Here is a 16,345-nt window from a genome sequence, read left to right as displayed (position 1 = left end):
AAATGACCACCAGTTAATTTCCCTCCTCACCCGCTGAGTTCCTCCAGTACTTTTGCTCATGAGTCCAGCGTGTGCGGTTTCTAGTGAATCCAATTACCATTTAATAACGCTAAACTTTGATCAAATGTGAACGCTGTATTTCTTATAGAAGTGAAGACAGAATACAGTTCATTGGCTGTATTTCTTATAGAAGTGAAGACAGCAGAGCTATAGGATCTTTGCAAGGAACTGCAGATGCCGGAAACACACAGAGAGTGGGAGTAACTCGGCTGGCCAGGCAACATCTGTGGAAGGTCGAAACAAGGAACTGCAGATGCCGGTTTATTCAAAAGGGCACAATGTGTTGGAGTAACACAGCGGGTCGGGCTGCAGCTCAGGGGAACATTGATAGAGGAATTTTCGGGTCAGGACCCTTCTTCAGGCTGTGGAAGGAATGGACGACGTTTCTATTCGGGATCAGTTTGAAGAAGGGTCTCAGTCACCCCGAAACGTCCCCTTTAGAGTAGCTTCTTCTACTTAGACCCCGTAGATGGTCTACTAACGCCACAAATCTGCAATCGAGTCATAATCTCAATTTTAAAAGCAGCACTGTCGTTTTAATGCCGTGGATTATTTTCCTGTTTTGCTTTCTTGACACACTGCCACTTGTGGTAAAAACATGCCAATCAGCCGCCGACGTCAGGCAGGCAGGCACAAAGATCTTATAGCGGATAGGATCTTTGGGCAGGCACAAAGATCAGGCAGGCAGCCGGTGGCGAGCGCTGGGAGGTTTGTTTTGTTGCGGCTGCGCCGCTGCATCGATCAATAACGTGGAACATGGCTCGCCTTGTCGCTCGCTTCTCCAGAGTCTTCCTCAGGGAAAACTTTCCCAAGGCCATCGTGGCACCGAAGAGTTTCCCGAGGCCACGAGGTGTCCACGCACGGGTGGGTAAGTGGAGCAGGGGCTGGGACCCTCAGTCGAGTCGAGTCTGTGTGAGCTGCGCTACTGATCAGAGTGGAAATTTCCACCTTGCCCAGTGTGCAAGGAATCGCTTCAACGGGTAATAGAAGCGGGTTATGATGAATGCTCTTTACAGATAACCGTGATCTCGAGTGTGAGCCTCCAGCGACGTTCCCTCGCATTGCGATATTCCTAGTTTTAAAGTTTAAACGTCTATGCAGAAACCGAAGGTCGGTGCAATGCATGATCTCAGGCTCTGGCTGTAACCTTATCCTATGCTTGTTCTGCAGCCCTAATAGTGGCACTGGGATGCCCTGGCACCACGGCGCACGAGGATTTGCCATTGATTTTTTACGAAAGGGCAGTCAGTCTACTTAAATTCGAATAAATACCCCTTGGCCGGAGTTCGGTTTGAAATGCTGAGTTTTTAACGCAGATCGAAACAAATCTGCAAAACAAAAATGGTTTGATGTTTGGAAATAATGATCTTGATGGAAAGTCAGGGCACAGATTGTTTCACTTCCCATTCAACCCGATCTTTATGTTGTTGCGTAGAAACCGTTACTACGGTCAGAAATATGGTAACGACAAAGGGACGAGGCACTTGTAGCCGTCATGTGTTTTAATTGTAGGCATGGAGTTATGGGGTTGGCGTTGAACGTGGTGGAAATGACGGTCCTAAATTAGACAATGTGCTGGAGTAACTCGGCGGGTGAGGCAACATCTCTGGAGAACATGGATAGGTGACATTTCGAGGCAGGATTCTACTGATTGTGGTTGGGCAAGGAAAGCTGGAAAAGAGGTGGGGGCGGGATAAAGCCTGGCAAGTGATGTGAAGATAGACACAAAAAGCTGGAGTAACTCAGCAGGACAGGCAGCATCTCTGGAGAGAAGGGATGGGTGACGTTTCGGGTCGAGACCCTTCTTGGCAGAAAGGTGGACAAAGGCTTGAGACAAAAAGTGAGACAAAAATGTGTGGGATTAGTAGAGAGAGGGGGAGGGGTGAAATGTGAAGCTAGAGGAAGGGATATAGGTTGAAGAGATTGAAGGGAGGTGGGGTAGGGGACGGGGGAAGGGAAAACAGGGGAGAAATTGGCACGCACCCGGGTGGGGTACAGGGAAGAGAGTGGGGAAAGAGTGGAGAGGGTCTTAGAGTCATAGGGGTTTTAATTAATCTAAAATTGGAGAATACATTGTTTATATCGTTGGCTTGTAAACTGCCCAAGTGGAATATGAGGTGCTGGTCGTCCAGTTTGCGTGTGGTTATACTCACATTACCTGCCACGCTTTGTTCCAGCTTACCCCTACTGCGATTAATTTGATAACGGGTCCGACCCGAAACGTCACCGATCCATGTTCTATAAAGATGCTGCCTGGCCCGCTGAGTTACTCCAGCACATTGTTTTTTCCCCCCCTGTAATCCAGCACCTGCAGTTCCCTGTGTCCATAGTCCCCAATTAGAAATGGGCTAGACTAGCACTTCGGAGATGCTGTCAAACACCACACAGGCCGTGTCTATTCAGCACCTTGTGACATCTTGCTACGCTATAGGCAATAAAAAAAACACGTTAACTGCTCTGTGATAGATCCCTGAGCACTCTTTGAAGCTGGCCAGTTCTCCCGCTCACTTAATTGAGATCAAACGATTTGCCTTGCGTGAATTAGCTGTCAGCTTTTCCACTCTGAAGCCGTTATATTTTCATTTGAAATATGACCTTTTCAGTTTCTTATCAGGCAGGAGTGACAGCAAGGATGGGCTGGATAAGTTGGTTGTCTGCCAGAGATGAAGGCCAGTGTGACGGTTGTGGCCGGGTGTGTCTCTGATGCCTTTTCACTGAGCGTTAACTAGAAACATAGAAACATATTAAAAAAACAGTTGCAGGAGTAGGCCATTCGCCCCTTCGAGCCAGCACCGCCATTCAATCTAACTCTCTCTTGAAAACATCCAGTGAATTGGCCTCCACTATCTTCTGTGGCGGAGAATTCCACAAAGTTAGCTGTAGGAAGGAACTGCAGATGTTGGTGTAAACCAAAGATAGACACAACAAGCTCGAGCAACTCAGCGTGCCACACAGCATCTCTGGAGAAAAAGAATAGGTGACGTTTTGGGTCAAGACCCTAGTTCTTCTGACTATGATTCAGGGGAAAGGGACAGGGGACTCAGGGGACCCTTTGTCTGACGAAGGGTCTCGACCCGAAACGTTACCCATTCCTTTTCTCCAGAGATGCTGTCTGACCCGCTGAGTTACTCCAGCATTTTGTGTCTATCTTCAGCGTTAACTAACGTCCCCTGACCTTGATCATTTCAGCGCTCTTGTTGTCTCCGTGTTTGGAGCGCGTATAGCTTTTGACAGCGTTGAAGAATCTGGCAATAAATAAAGATATGCAATCATTAAGATATGAAACGATTTTATTTCTGGTTACCAGTGTGGTCAAGTTGTATGTTATCTAGTCCGTATTGCCACTTGCTGCTCATGACAGCACAAGAGATGGATTTGGAACTTGAATATTCGAGGTTAAACCATACCATTCAGGTCAAGTCAAGTCACATTTATTTATATAGCACATTTAAAAAACAGCTCTCGTTGGCCAAAGTGCTTGACATTTGTTATAAGAATAGTATAAACAAACAAACTACATACATATATACATATAGCCCTCGCTCAGTGGACGTCAGGAAAGGCTTGGGAGTATAGATAAGTTTTTAGTCTTGACTTAAAGGAGTCGATGGAGGGGGCAGTTCTGATGGGAAGAGGGATGCTGTTCCACAGTCTAGGAGCTGCAACCGCAAAGGCACGGTTGCCCCTAAGCTTATGCCTAGACCGTGGGATATTCAGCAGCCCCAAGTCGGCCGATCTGAGGGACCTGGAGGTGGAGTGGTGGGTGAGAAGACTTTTTAATGTAGGTGGGGGCAAGCCCATTGAGGGCTTTGTAGACATAGAGGAGGGTCTTGAAATGGATACAGAACCGCACAGGGAGCCAGTGGAGAGAGGCCAGGATCGGGGTGATGTTGTCCCTTTTTCGGGTGCCCGTCAGGAGTTTCGCTGCGGTGTTTTGGACCAGTTGCAGGCGGAACAGGGAAGATTGGCTGATGCCAGTGTAACGAGAGTTGCAGTAATCTAGGCGGGAGGATTGTTTCAGCTGTTCTTTTTTATCAAATGCCTTAAAAACGGATCACAGCATTTTTTCTGTGTTTATTTTCACCTAGGCTTGAGGTCACTTACCCGATACGATGAAACAACAGTTAATGTCGATTGGCAAAAGAAGCTCACTCCGGAGCAATACTTCGTCACCCGAGAAAAGGGAACAGAACTGGTGAGTGTGTTTCAAAGCTGCATCTAGAATTTACTAGAATGTTGCCTGGGTTTCATCAACTAAGTTACAGAGAAAGGTTGAACAAGTTAGGGCTTTATTCTTTGGAGCGCAGAAGGTTAAGGGGGGACTTGATAGAGGTTTTTAAAATGATGAAAGGGATAGACAGAGTTGACGTGGAAAAGCTTTTCCCACGAGAGTAGGGAAGATTCAAACAAGGGGACATGACTTGAGAATTAAGGGACTGAAGTTTAGGGGTAACATGAGGGGGAACTTCTTTACTCAGAGAGTGGTGGCTGTGTGGAATGAGCTTCCAGTGAAGGTGGTGGAGGCAGGTTCGTTTTTATCATTTAAAAATAAATTGGATAGTTATATGGATGGGAAGGGAATGGAGGGTTATGGTCTGAGCGCAGGTATAGGGGACTAAAAGGGGAGATTATGTGTTCGTTCGGCACTAGAAGGGTCGAGATGGCCTGTTTCCGTGCTGTAATTGTTATATGGTTATATGGTTATAGAAGCTTTAGCTTACTACAACTCTTGACTTCTAATTGTTTTTTTTAATGCAATATTAATCATTAAAGACTTCCTCTCAGGAGCAAGTTGAGAGATATTTATGTGGTAGCTGTATTGATCCAATCACAAATTGTCAGTCAAGCCCCTTCCCCGTCTTCCTCAGCTCCATCCTGCAGAGTGTGAAGAAGGGCCCCAAACCAAAACCCCATCTGCCCATTTCCCTCCACGATGCTGCCTGACCTGCTGAGTTTCTCTAGCAGTTTTTTTTTTAATTCAGCCCTCCAGCATCTACATCTCTGGTGCCTCTATCCTGATGTGTTGATTTGTTACAATGCTCTTAGCTCCCTGGTTTGAATATTCAAAGAGTGCATGTCCTCATACTTTGAAAAGACGTGTTAAGATTTTGCGCTGAATTGCCAGCATCTGGTGTGAATCCCTGATCTACACTGGTACTGCCCCAGCAAGAAACCTCCTGTAGTTTGGTGTGGATGGGGCCACCTGTGTGAACTCATTGCCTTTGAGCTGGTTTCTGTAGGGTATTATGCACACTGGGGCCATGGAAAGGGGAAGTAACTTCTAACACAACTAACCAGGGGGTGACAGGAGAGTTTGTGGGATCCAAGCTGTCTGTCAACATAGAAGCATAGAAACATGGAAAATAGGTGCAGGAGTAGGCCATTCAGCCCTTCGAGCCTGCACTGCCATTCAATATGACCATGGCTGATCATCCAACTCGGTACCTTGTACCTGCCTTCTCTCCATACCCCCTGATCCCTTTAGCCACAAGGGCCACATCTAAATTCCTTTTAAATGTAGCCAATGAACTGGCCTCAACTACCTTCTGTGGCAGAGAGTTCCACAGATTCACCACTCTCTGTGTGAAAAATGTTTTTCTCATCTCAGTCCTAAAGGATTTCCCCCTTATCCTTAAACTTTGACCCCTTGTCCTGGACTTCCCCAACATCGGGAACAATCTAAATACATCTAGCCTGTCCAACCCTTTAAGAATTTTGTAAGTTTCTATAAGATCCCCCCTCAATCTTCTAAATTCTAGCGAGTACAAGCCGAGTCTATCCAGTCTATCCTATCCAGTCAAACCTCCTGTAGTTTGGTGTGGAGGGGCCACCTGTGTGCACTCATTGTCTTTGAGCTGGTTCCTTTAGGGTATTCTCCACACTGGGGCCATGGAAAGGGGAAGCAGCTTCTAACACAACTAACCAGGGGGTGACAGGAGAGTTTGTGGGATCCAAGCTGTCTGTCAACATGTAAATCCAGTCATCCCAGTTCCCTGCACATCCATCTTGCAAGCCAGGAGACCAGTGAATTGAATTTAATTGAGTTGAATACTTTATTGTCTTATTGTTGACAAGTCACAGTGAAATTCTTTACTTGCATACCTTGCCAAGCGTGCTTACAAAGTTAGAAATCTGCCCCACACCCTGCCCTGCGCAGGTTCTCCCTTTGTTCTTCTCCCTTCCCCCCTCCCTGATGGTCTCCCCATGCTGGGTCTTCATAGTTCATTGTTCTTCACGACGGGCCCCCCCCACGCCAGGTCCCCATTGTCCAGTGTTCTACCGCTCCCCCCCCCCCTCACGGTGGTTTACCCCACACCGGGTTCTCCTTTGTTCCTTCCCTCCCAATCCGCGGGTGACTCTGGCCTCGACTATTCCACGGCGTGCTGAGTTCCACACCTGAATAGTGACACATCTTTCTCCAGTCTGCCCAACACCCACCTTCACAGGCAGCCTCTACACACCGAACAGCAAGTAAGTAATACCTGTAGGATTCACATAGGTTCCCAGTACAGCTGTGTTGCCAGTAACACATCTCTATATACAGTATTGTTCAAGAAGGAACTGCAGATGCTGGAAAATCGATGGTAGACAAAAATGCTGGAGAAACTCAGCGGGTGCGGCAGCATCTATGGAGCGAAGGAAATAGGTAACGTTTCGGACCAAAACTCTTCTTCAGACTGATGTAGGGTGGGGGGGGAGGGAAGAAGAAAGGAAGAGGAGGAGCCAGAGGGCTGAGAGTAAGCTGGGAAGTGGAGGAGGCAGCAAGGGCTACCGGAAAATTGAGAAGTCAATGTTCAAGCCGCCGGGGTGCAGACTGCCCTAGCGGTATATGAGGTGCTACTCCTCCAATTTCCGGTGGTCCTCACTCTGGCCATGGAGGAGGCCCAGGACAGAAAGGTCGGATTCGGAATGGGAGGGGGAATTGAAGTGCTGAGCCACAGGGAGATCAGGTTGGTTAATGCGGACCGAGCGGAGGTGTTGGGCAAAGCGATTGCCAAGTCTACACTTGGTCTCACCGATGTAGATCAGCTGACATCTAGAGCAGCGGATGCAATGGATGAGGTTGGAGGAGGTGCAGGTGAACCCCTGTCGAACCTGGAACGACTGCTTGGGCCCTTGAATGGAGTTGAGGAGGGAGGTAAAGCGACAAGTGTAGCATCTCCTGCGGTTGCAAGGGAAAGTGCCTGGGGAGGGGGTGGTTCGGGTGGGAAGGGAAGAATTGACCAGGGAGTTACTGAGAGAGCGGTCTTTGCGGAAAGCAGACAGGGGGGGAGATGGGAAGATGTGGTGAGTGGTGGGGTCACGTTGGAGGTGGTGAAAATGACGGAGGACTATTTGTTGTATGTGACGGCTAGTGGAGTGGAAGGTGAGGACTAGGGGGACTCTGCCCTTGTTCCAAGTGGGGGGGATGGGGAGAGAGAGCAGTGTTGCGGGGTATTGAAGAGACCCTGGTGAGAGCCTCATCAGTAGCGGATGGGAAGCCCCAAGCCCCATTCCCTGAAGAATGAAGACATTTCCGATGCCCTGGTGTAGAACGCCTCATCCTGGGAGCAGATGCGGCGTAGATGGAGGAATTGGGAATAGGGGATGGAGTCCTTACAGGAAGCAGGGCGGGAAGAAGTGTAGTCTGGATAGCCATGGGAGTCAGTGGGTTTATAGTAGATGTCGGTCAGTAGTCTATCACCTGCGATGGAGATAGTGAGGTCTAGAAATGGTAGGGAAATGTCGGAAATGGTCCAGGTGTATTTGAGTGCAGGATGGAAGTTAGTGGTGAAATGGATGGTCAGTGAGTTGTGTGTGGGTGCAGGAGGTAGCACCAATGCAATCGTCCATGTAGCGGAGGTAGAGGTTGGGGATAGGGTCCTGGTACACCTCGAACAAGGATTGTTCAAAGTACCTTACAAAGAGGCAGGCCATGTGTGTGCCCATAGCTACGCCTTGTATTTGGAGGAAATGGGAGGAGCCAAACGATAAGTTATTGAGGGTAAGGACCAGCTCCGCTAGGCAGAGTAGAGTATCAGTAGATGGGGATTGGTTGGTTCTCCGGTCGAGGAAGAACCGGAGGGCTTTGAGACCATCGTGGTGGGGGATGGAGGTGTAGAGTGACTGGACGTCCATGGTGAAGATGAGGGGGTGAGGGCCTAGAGAATGGAATGCCCGGAGACGACGGAGACTGTCTGAGGTGTCTAGAACATAGGTCGGGAGGGATTTAACCAAGGGGGATAGGATGGAGTCAAGGTATGTGGAAATAAGTTCAGTAGAGCACGAACAGGCAGAGACAATGGGTCTACCAGGACAGTCAGGTTTGTGGATTTCGGGGAGAAGGTAAAATCGGGCCGTGCGGGGCTGGGGAACGATGAGGTTGGGGGCTTGGGAGGACAGGGAGCCGGAGTTGATGAAGTCAGTGATAGTTCTAGAGATAGTGGCCTGGTGCTTGTCAGTGGGGTCATGATCCAGGGATAAGTAGGAGGAGGTGTCCGAGAGTATGTGTATTGCTATAATGACCACTTACAACGCTGATTACTTTAGCACTCTCATTCCTGGTAATGCATCCAGATCGCTAAGCAAGATATTTAAAAAATGGAAATAATATTGGATACAGCAACAGAATAACATCCTGATGTGATTCCAATGTTAGAAATAGTCTGCAAGGGTTGTAAATTTTGAGATAAATTATTAGATTTACTCGTTCCATAGTCAAACACGTGTTATTGATTATGTTACTGTGACATTTATAATGTCAAATAAACAGCTGGATTCTCACATAACATTTCAGTTAAGAACCAAAGTTCAAAGTTCAAAGTAAACTTTATTGTCAATTCAAATAAATTGGATTGAAATTGCGTTTCCCCATACTCCAAATGTGCAAGTAATATTTATAACACAGACAGACAATGTTATTATTTAAAATATTCACAGTGCAATAATAAAGAGGTGTGTTATTAAAGTATAGAAAAGTACAAATAGCATACTGCAGACATTGAGTTAAAGTTAAATGTTCATGGAATTTTCTTGAGTGCGTTGAGTAATCTGTTGGCCTGAGGGAAAAAGCTGTTTTTGAATCTGTTGGTTTTGCTCCGCATGCTGCGGTAGCGCTTGCCAGATGGTAGGAGAGTGAACAGTTTGTGTGCTGGGTGGGTGGTGTCTTTGATGATATTGGTTGCTCTCTTGCGACAGCGAGATGGGTATAAGTCCTGGATTGCAGGTTGGGGTGATCTGGTGATCTTCTCCGCTGTCCTCACCACTCTCCAAAAATATTTTAAAGTTAGAAATGTTAGACATGCACCAAATGCATGCCTTGCAGGAGTCCAGAAGCACTGTGTGGGCTCCTGATTACCCTTCAAAAGTTAAGTACTTTTTAAATGTAATCAATGTTTTAATGCAGGAACTAGAGCAGGCAGTTTGCAGAGGGCAATATCCTGCAGAAATCAATCGAATACTAAGCAGATGATTAAATGTTATTGTTTTTCATTCAGTGGTGAATATTAATGAGGTGCTGAGAGAGTTGGTGGGATCTCTGCTTAATGTCTCGTCGAAAAGTTACACTTCCAGCTGAGCAGCACTCTCGGAGTGTCAGCCTAAATTTTAGTGTGCATATCTCAGGAGATGAATATTAAATGTGCTGCTGAAGCAATGAGCTAAACATAATCTGCTGGAGTAACACAGCAGCTTAAGCAGCTAAAGATTTATTTATCCAAATTTCCTTGGAGTAATTTTGGAGTAAGTTCAAATTACCTTTAAAGTGGTGAGAATACTAAAACTATCTCTTCGTGGTATGAAAAATGTGGAATTTGGAATTTTCACAGTTTTTGTTGGTTGTCCTTTTGTTGGCCTGGCACTTTTGTTTCTGCCTCAATCCCACTTGTTTGTGAAATGTGGAATATCATAGTGTGTTGTAGATCCTTTATATTCATCCTATCAGGCATCTTGTAATTTACAGGTTGCAAGACGTCAGGTTGAGGAGTTATATTTCTCCTCAACGTCCATTCTTCTGATAAGCACAAACTCAGCCTATCCTGTCTTTCTTCAAGCTATTCCTCTCCATACCTGCTGATGTTCTGTGCTTTTGCTTGCAAAACCTTCTGATGGCTTGGGTGCATGCAAAAAAACCCCATGGCCTTTATTTTTTGAAGAATGGAGTTATCCCAGTTACTTGCCCAACAATCAGTCGTCAATCTACTGCACCAGGACTGGGTGGACATTTATTCAATGCTGTTTATTAGTTCTTCACGTGCGCAGTTTCACCTTCTTTCTCCTCAGACTAGTTTTCAGTCTTCACTCTGTCATTACCCTGGAACTGATCGCAATGGTCAAACGTCATTAAAAAAATGCTGTGTTCTGAATGCTACGGTTAGTCTCTTTTAATTAGATGGCTGCAATACCATATAGACACAAGGAACTGCTGGTGCTGCTTTGCCAAAAAAAAAAGACACATAGTGCTGGAGTAACTCAACAGGTCAAGCAGCATCTCTGGAGAACACGGATAGGTTACGTTTTGGGTTGGGACCCTTCTTCAGACTGTAGTCAGTTCTGCTTTGACCACTCCCGTCTTCAAATTCTTCTGCCATCATACATAGATACACTACATAGAAAATAGGTGCAGGAGGTCATTTAGCCCTTCGAGCCATTCATTGTGATTATGGCTGATCATCCACAATCAGTAACTCGTGCCTGCCTTCTCCCCATACCCCTTGATTCCGCTAGCCCCAAGAGCTCTATCTAACTCTCTTTTAAATCCATACAGTGAATTGGCCTCCACTGCCCTCTGTGGCAGAGAATTCCACAAATTCACAACTCTCTGGTGAAAACGTTTTTTCTCATCTCAGTTTTAAATAGCCTCCCCTTTATTCTTAGACTGTGGCCCCTGGTTCTGGACTACCCCAACATTGGGAATTTTTTTCCTGCATCTAGCTTGTCCAGTCTTTTTATAATTTTATGTTTCTATAAGATCCCCCCTCGTCCTAAATCCCAGTTAATACAAGCCCAGTTTTTCCAATCTTTCCTCATATGACAGTCCCGCCATCCTGGGGATTAACCTCGTGAACCTATGCTGCACTCCAACAATAGCAAGGATGCCCATTCTCAAATTAGGAGACCAAAACTGCACACAATACTTCAGATGTGGCCTCACCAGGGACCTGTACAACTGCAGAAGGACCTCTTTACTCCTATACTTAAATCCTCTCGTTATGAAGGCTTTCTTCACTGACTGCTGTACCTGCATGTTCACTTTCAGTGACTGGTGTACAAGGACACCCATGTCTCGATGCACTTCCCTTTTTCCTAATCTGACACCATTGAGATAATAATCTGCCTCCTTGTTCTTGCCTCCAAAGTGGATAACCTCACAATTATCTACATTATACTGCATCTGCCATGCATTTGCCCACTCACAACCTGTGCCCACTCACCCTGCAACTTCCTAGCATCCTCTTCGCAGTTCACACTGCCACCCACCCATCTGCAAATTTGCGAGTGTTACTTTTAATTCCATCATCTAAATCATTAATATATATTGTAACACATCTATATAACTAAACGTCTCATCTTGACCACTTCCTGTCTGCGCTGTATATTGATTTTAGAAAAAACGCTACCCTATATTGCTATGATTTTTGGCCATCTAACTCACAGTCCTCCTCCGTTGTAGCAGCCCCAAGGATTTTTACGATCAATGAAAAATAAAAAAGTTCTGAATGTTTAAAAAATCTTCAGATCAGCTGATTGGTCCTCTCGTTTGTCATTCATAATGACAAAGGTAATACCCCTTCTGGGCGGGGGGGGGGGGGGGGGGGGGGGGGGGGGGGGGCAGGACTATAAAACCCCGGATAACTAGACGTGAGTCAGGATCGTGAGGGAGAGGCCACAACTGTGATTCTAAGCTGTGAATCAACTGAACTGTGAGTCTGCATTGTACTTGCAATAAATGATTTGTTAGCCCTTAATGAAAATGCAATGACTTGTTTGGCCCACTCTGTGCTTGAAACTGCAATGCAAAATGGAAATGAAATGATAATGCAATGAGTTGTTTGGCCTGCCCTGTGCTTGAAACTGCAAACTTGAAATTGATTGTTGGCCCTGCACTCACTGTGCTTGACTTGACTTGACCCACAACACCCATGCTAGCGCTCCAGAAAGCCACCCCTCCCCCCCCCCCACTGGCCACCAATTTTGGAATTGGTGGAGAGGTGGAATATTGTTTTGGGGGACGAGCCCTCCGGTGTGAAGCTGGGACCCTTGGGTCCCACTTTGTCTAGTATTACAATATAAATTGTAATATATAATGTAAGAATATATTGTGGCACTCCACGCGCCACTGCCTGCCATTCAAGACAGGGACCCGTTTATTCCTACTAATTGCTTCCTGTCTGCCCTATGCATGTCAATACCCTACCCCCAATACCATGTGCTCTAATTTTGCCCACTAATCTGTGTGGGATGTTATCAAAGGCTTTCTGAAAGTCCAGCTACTTTACATCCACTGGTTCTCCTTCATCCATTTTTATTTGTCACATCCTCAAAAAATTCCAGAAGATTAGTCAAGCAGGATTTCCCCTTCATAAATCCATGCTGACTTGGACCAATCCTTTTACTGCTATCCAAATGCGCTGTTATTACTTCTTTAATAATTGATAATTGGTGATCATTTTCCAGTGTTCTATAGATTCAGGATCAGTTCCTGTGGATTGGAATGTAGCTAATGTTCTCCCAGAAGCAAGAGAGAAAACGGGGAATTATAGACCAGTTAGCATCTTCCCCATCACCGATGTCGGGCTAACTGGCATATAATTCCCCGTTTTCTCTCTCGCTCCTGGGATAACACTAGCTACCCTCCATTCCACAGGAAATTATCCTGAATCTATAGAACATTGGAAAATGATCACCAATACGTCCACGATTTCTAGAGCCACCTCCTTGAGTACCCTGGGATGCAGACAAATGGGCTCTGGGGATTTATCAGCCTTCAGTCCCATCAGTCTACCGAATACTACTTTTCACCTAATGCAAATTTATTTTAGTACCTCCCTAGATCCTCTGTCCACTAGTCCATCTGGGGGACTGGTTTGTCTTCCTTAGTGAAGGCAGAACCAAAATACCTGTTCAACTCCTCTGCCATTTCCTTGTTCCCCCATAATAATTTCACCTGTTTCTGCCTTCAAGGGACCCACATTTGTCTTTACTAATCTTTTTCTCTTAACTTACCTAAAGAAGCTTTTACTATCCTTCTTGATATTCTTGCCGAGCTTACCTTCGTACTGCATCTTTTCACCCCATATTGCCCTTTTTGTTACCTTCTGATGTCCTTTGAAAGTTTCCCAATCCTCTGGCTTCCTGCTACTCTTTGCTATGTTATACACCTTTTCTCTTAGTTTACACCGTCCCTTACTCAGACCTGCCAACATTGGGTGAGAGTTGAGAGAGTGAGAAATCTGGACCCACCCTACAATTCCTTGTAAATTGGAATGTCCACCTACGACCACACCTACGACAACTTATGACAACCTACGACCACACAGGTGACAACTGAAGTCAACACGTCCACCCACAAAAAGATACGACAAGCTACGACGTTTAACTAAGTTGGGAGTCTAACTTGATACTTCTTTATTTTGTTACTGCCCATTTAAAACTAAATTCCTGAAAATAAAGTTAAGACACGCTCACTTCACAGATAAATAAACAAAGTAATCATAAACAAAATACCTACCGTGCAAAGTCACTGTCAGTGAAGCCGCGGAACTTCTAAATTCACCAAAGTGCAACGATGAGGCCTAACATGTAGGACAGGGGTCGGCAACCTACGGCCCATGGGCTGCATCCGGTCGTAACCCATCTGACCCACAAACAAATTTTCAATTCGTTTTCGCGACCTGGTCGCTACAGCCAGTCCCGAGGCAGGCGAGCTGACCTGGGAATTGCAGCTAGTCCCGGGCTGCTAGAATCTAGGAGCTGGCGGCCTCCAACTGGAACCGAATTTGAGGGCTCCAGTCACAGAGCCTGTGGACTTGCCATCACGGAGACGGCTGACTTCGGAGGCTGTGGTGGCGTTGCGGCTGCGGCTGCGACTGCGGCTATGACTCGACTCGACTTCGGAGGCTTTGGTTTTGCTGGAACATTTCTCAAAACGTGGCGGGGATTGTCTCCTACCTCTCAAAACATGGGGGTGACAGCCCTCCTCTCCCCCCCCCCCCCCCCCCCCCCCCCCCCAAGGATCGCTGCCCAGCGGAACAGGCAGCATCTCTGGAGAGAAGGAGTAAGTCAAGACCCTTCTTCAGACTGACGTGGTAAGATGACTGGGTACTGAACTGTTGAATTAAAAACAAGTCGATTAATGAGAGGGTCAGTCCTGGTTTTTAACACAAACTGGTGTTATAAACTCCACTTTTGGTATACTCTCATTTATAGAGTTTAAGAAGGAACTGCAGATGCTAGTATACACTGGACTTAAGCCAATCAAATTGTTCGTTCTTTACGGGATACCCGCCGACAGAAAACTATTCTCATTGGTGAGTCACTCACAGTGTGGAGGCGATCTGGAAGCATTCGAAATTCTGTGATCAGCGTGAGAATTTTGTGAAATGCGTGATTCTCACGCTCAATGCGTGAGAGTTGGCAGCACTGCTAACTTCCCTTGTCAGCCAAGGTTGCCTCTTATTTCTCTTAGAATCTTTCTTCCTCTTTGGAATGAAATTACCCTGCATCTTTTGGATTATGCCCAGAGATTCATGCCATTGCTGTTCCACTGTCATTCCTGCTAGGATCCTTTTCCAGTCTTTGCTGTTCCACCGTCATTCCTGCTAGGATCCTTTGGCCAGCTCCTCTCTCATGCCTTCATAGTCCCCTTTGTTCAACTGCAACACTGACACTTCTGATTTAACCTTCTCCCTCTGAAATTGCAGATTAAAACTTATTATATTATGGTCACTACCTTTTAGCAGTTCCTTTACATTGAGTTCCCTTTATTAAATCTGGTTCATTGGACAACACTAAATCCAGAATGATCTACTCTCTGCTAGGCTCCAATACAAGCTGCTCTATGAATTCATCTCGGATGCACCCTATAAACTCCCTTTCTTGGGGTCCAGAACCAATCTGATTTTCCCAGTCTACCTGCATTTTGAAATTTCCCATAACCACAGTGGCATTACCTTTGTTACATGCCAAATTTAACTCCTGCAAAATACCTTGCAAGGTTTTGCTCTATTAAACTTGCACCCTATATCCAGGCTACTGTTTGGGGGCCTGTAGATAACTCCCATTAGTGTCTTCTTACCTTTACAAATCCTCAATTCTATCCAAAGTGACTACATCGTCAGTCCCTGTCACCCCTTGCAAGGGACTGAATTTCATCCGTCACCAGCAGAGCTACCCCACCTCCTCTGCCCACCTGCCTGTCCTTTCTATAGGACGTATAACTCATTGACATATATTTATATGCTTCTATAAGGTCTCCCCTTAACCATTGAGGCTTCAGAGAAAACAATCCAAGTTTTGTCCAAGATATTCTTAAGCCTCCTCATCATTCTGACGAGAAGTGCACACAGTACTCCAAATATGGCCTAACCAAAGTTTTAGAAAGCTGCAGCATGACATTTTGACTATAAATAACGCAACTGATGAATGCAAGCATACCATGTGCCTTCTTTACCCCTCCATCTATTTGAGTTGCCACTTTCAGGAAGCTATGGACTCCAAAATCCCTCTATACAGCAATGTTGTTAAGGGTCCTACCATTAATTGTATACTTTCCGCTTACTAAAGACTAGGCTTGTATTCACTGGAGTTTAAAATGATGGGGGGTTCTTATAGAAACATATAAAATTATAAAAGGACTGGACAAGCTAGATGCAGGAAAAATGTTCCCAATGTTGGGCAAGTCCAGAACCAGGGGCCACAGTCTTAGAATAAAGGGGAGGTCATTTAAGACTGAGGTGAGAACAATTTATTTTCACCCAGAGAGTTGTGAATTTGTGGAATTCCCTGCCACAGAGGGCAGTGGAGGCCAAGTCACTGGATGTATTTAAGAGAGAATTAGATAGAGCTCTAGGGGCTAGTGGAGTCAAGGGATATGGAGAAAAGGCAGGCACGGGTTATTGATAGGGGACGATCAGCGATGATCACAATGAATGGCGGTGCTGGCTCGAAGGGCCAAATGGCCTCCTCCTGCACCTAGTTTCTATGTTTCTATGTACATTCGACCTCCCAAAGTGCACTTATACTGATAAAATTCCAGCCACCATTTCTTTGCCCAAATCTGTAACTGATCTAAATCCATTTTATAGTC

At 45.9% G+C, this 16,345-nt stretch overlaps 1 protein-coding gene across 2 annotated transcripts in view; it reads left to right on the top strand.

Moving 5' to 3' along the window:
• Window positions 1-643: 643 nt before the first annotated feature.
• The window catches only part of msrb2 (methionine sulfoxide reductase B2), a 36,093-nt gene continuing 20,391 nt past the window's right edge, over window positions 644-16,345 (top strand). The window contains exons 1-3 of one of the 2 annotated variants that reach the window (XM_055652515.1): window positions 644-677; window positions 736-924; window positions 4,149-4,255. In XM_055652515.1, the coding sequence (XP_055508490.1) occupies window positions 659-677; window positions 736-924; window positions 4,149-4,255 (315 nt within the window). In that variant the 5' untranslated portion in view covers window positions 644-658. Of the gene's footprint in view, window positions 678-735; window positions 929-4,148; window positions 4,256-16,345 lie in introns of those variants that run through there. The other variant, XM_055652524.1, reaches the window with a different exon arrangement.

The sequence above is a fragment of the Leucoraja erinacea genome, chromosome 2 (assembly GCF_028641065.1).
Source record: "Leucoraja erinacea ecotype New England chromosome 2, Leri_hhj_1, whole genome shotgun sequence".
Lineage (NCBI taxonomy): Eukaryota > Metazoa > Chordata > Chondrichthyes > Rajiformes > Rajidae > Leucoraja > Leucoraja erinaceus.
This window is presented reverse-complemented; position numbering and strand designations above follow the sequence as displayed.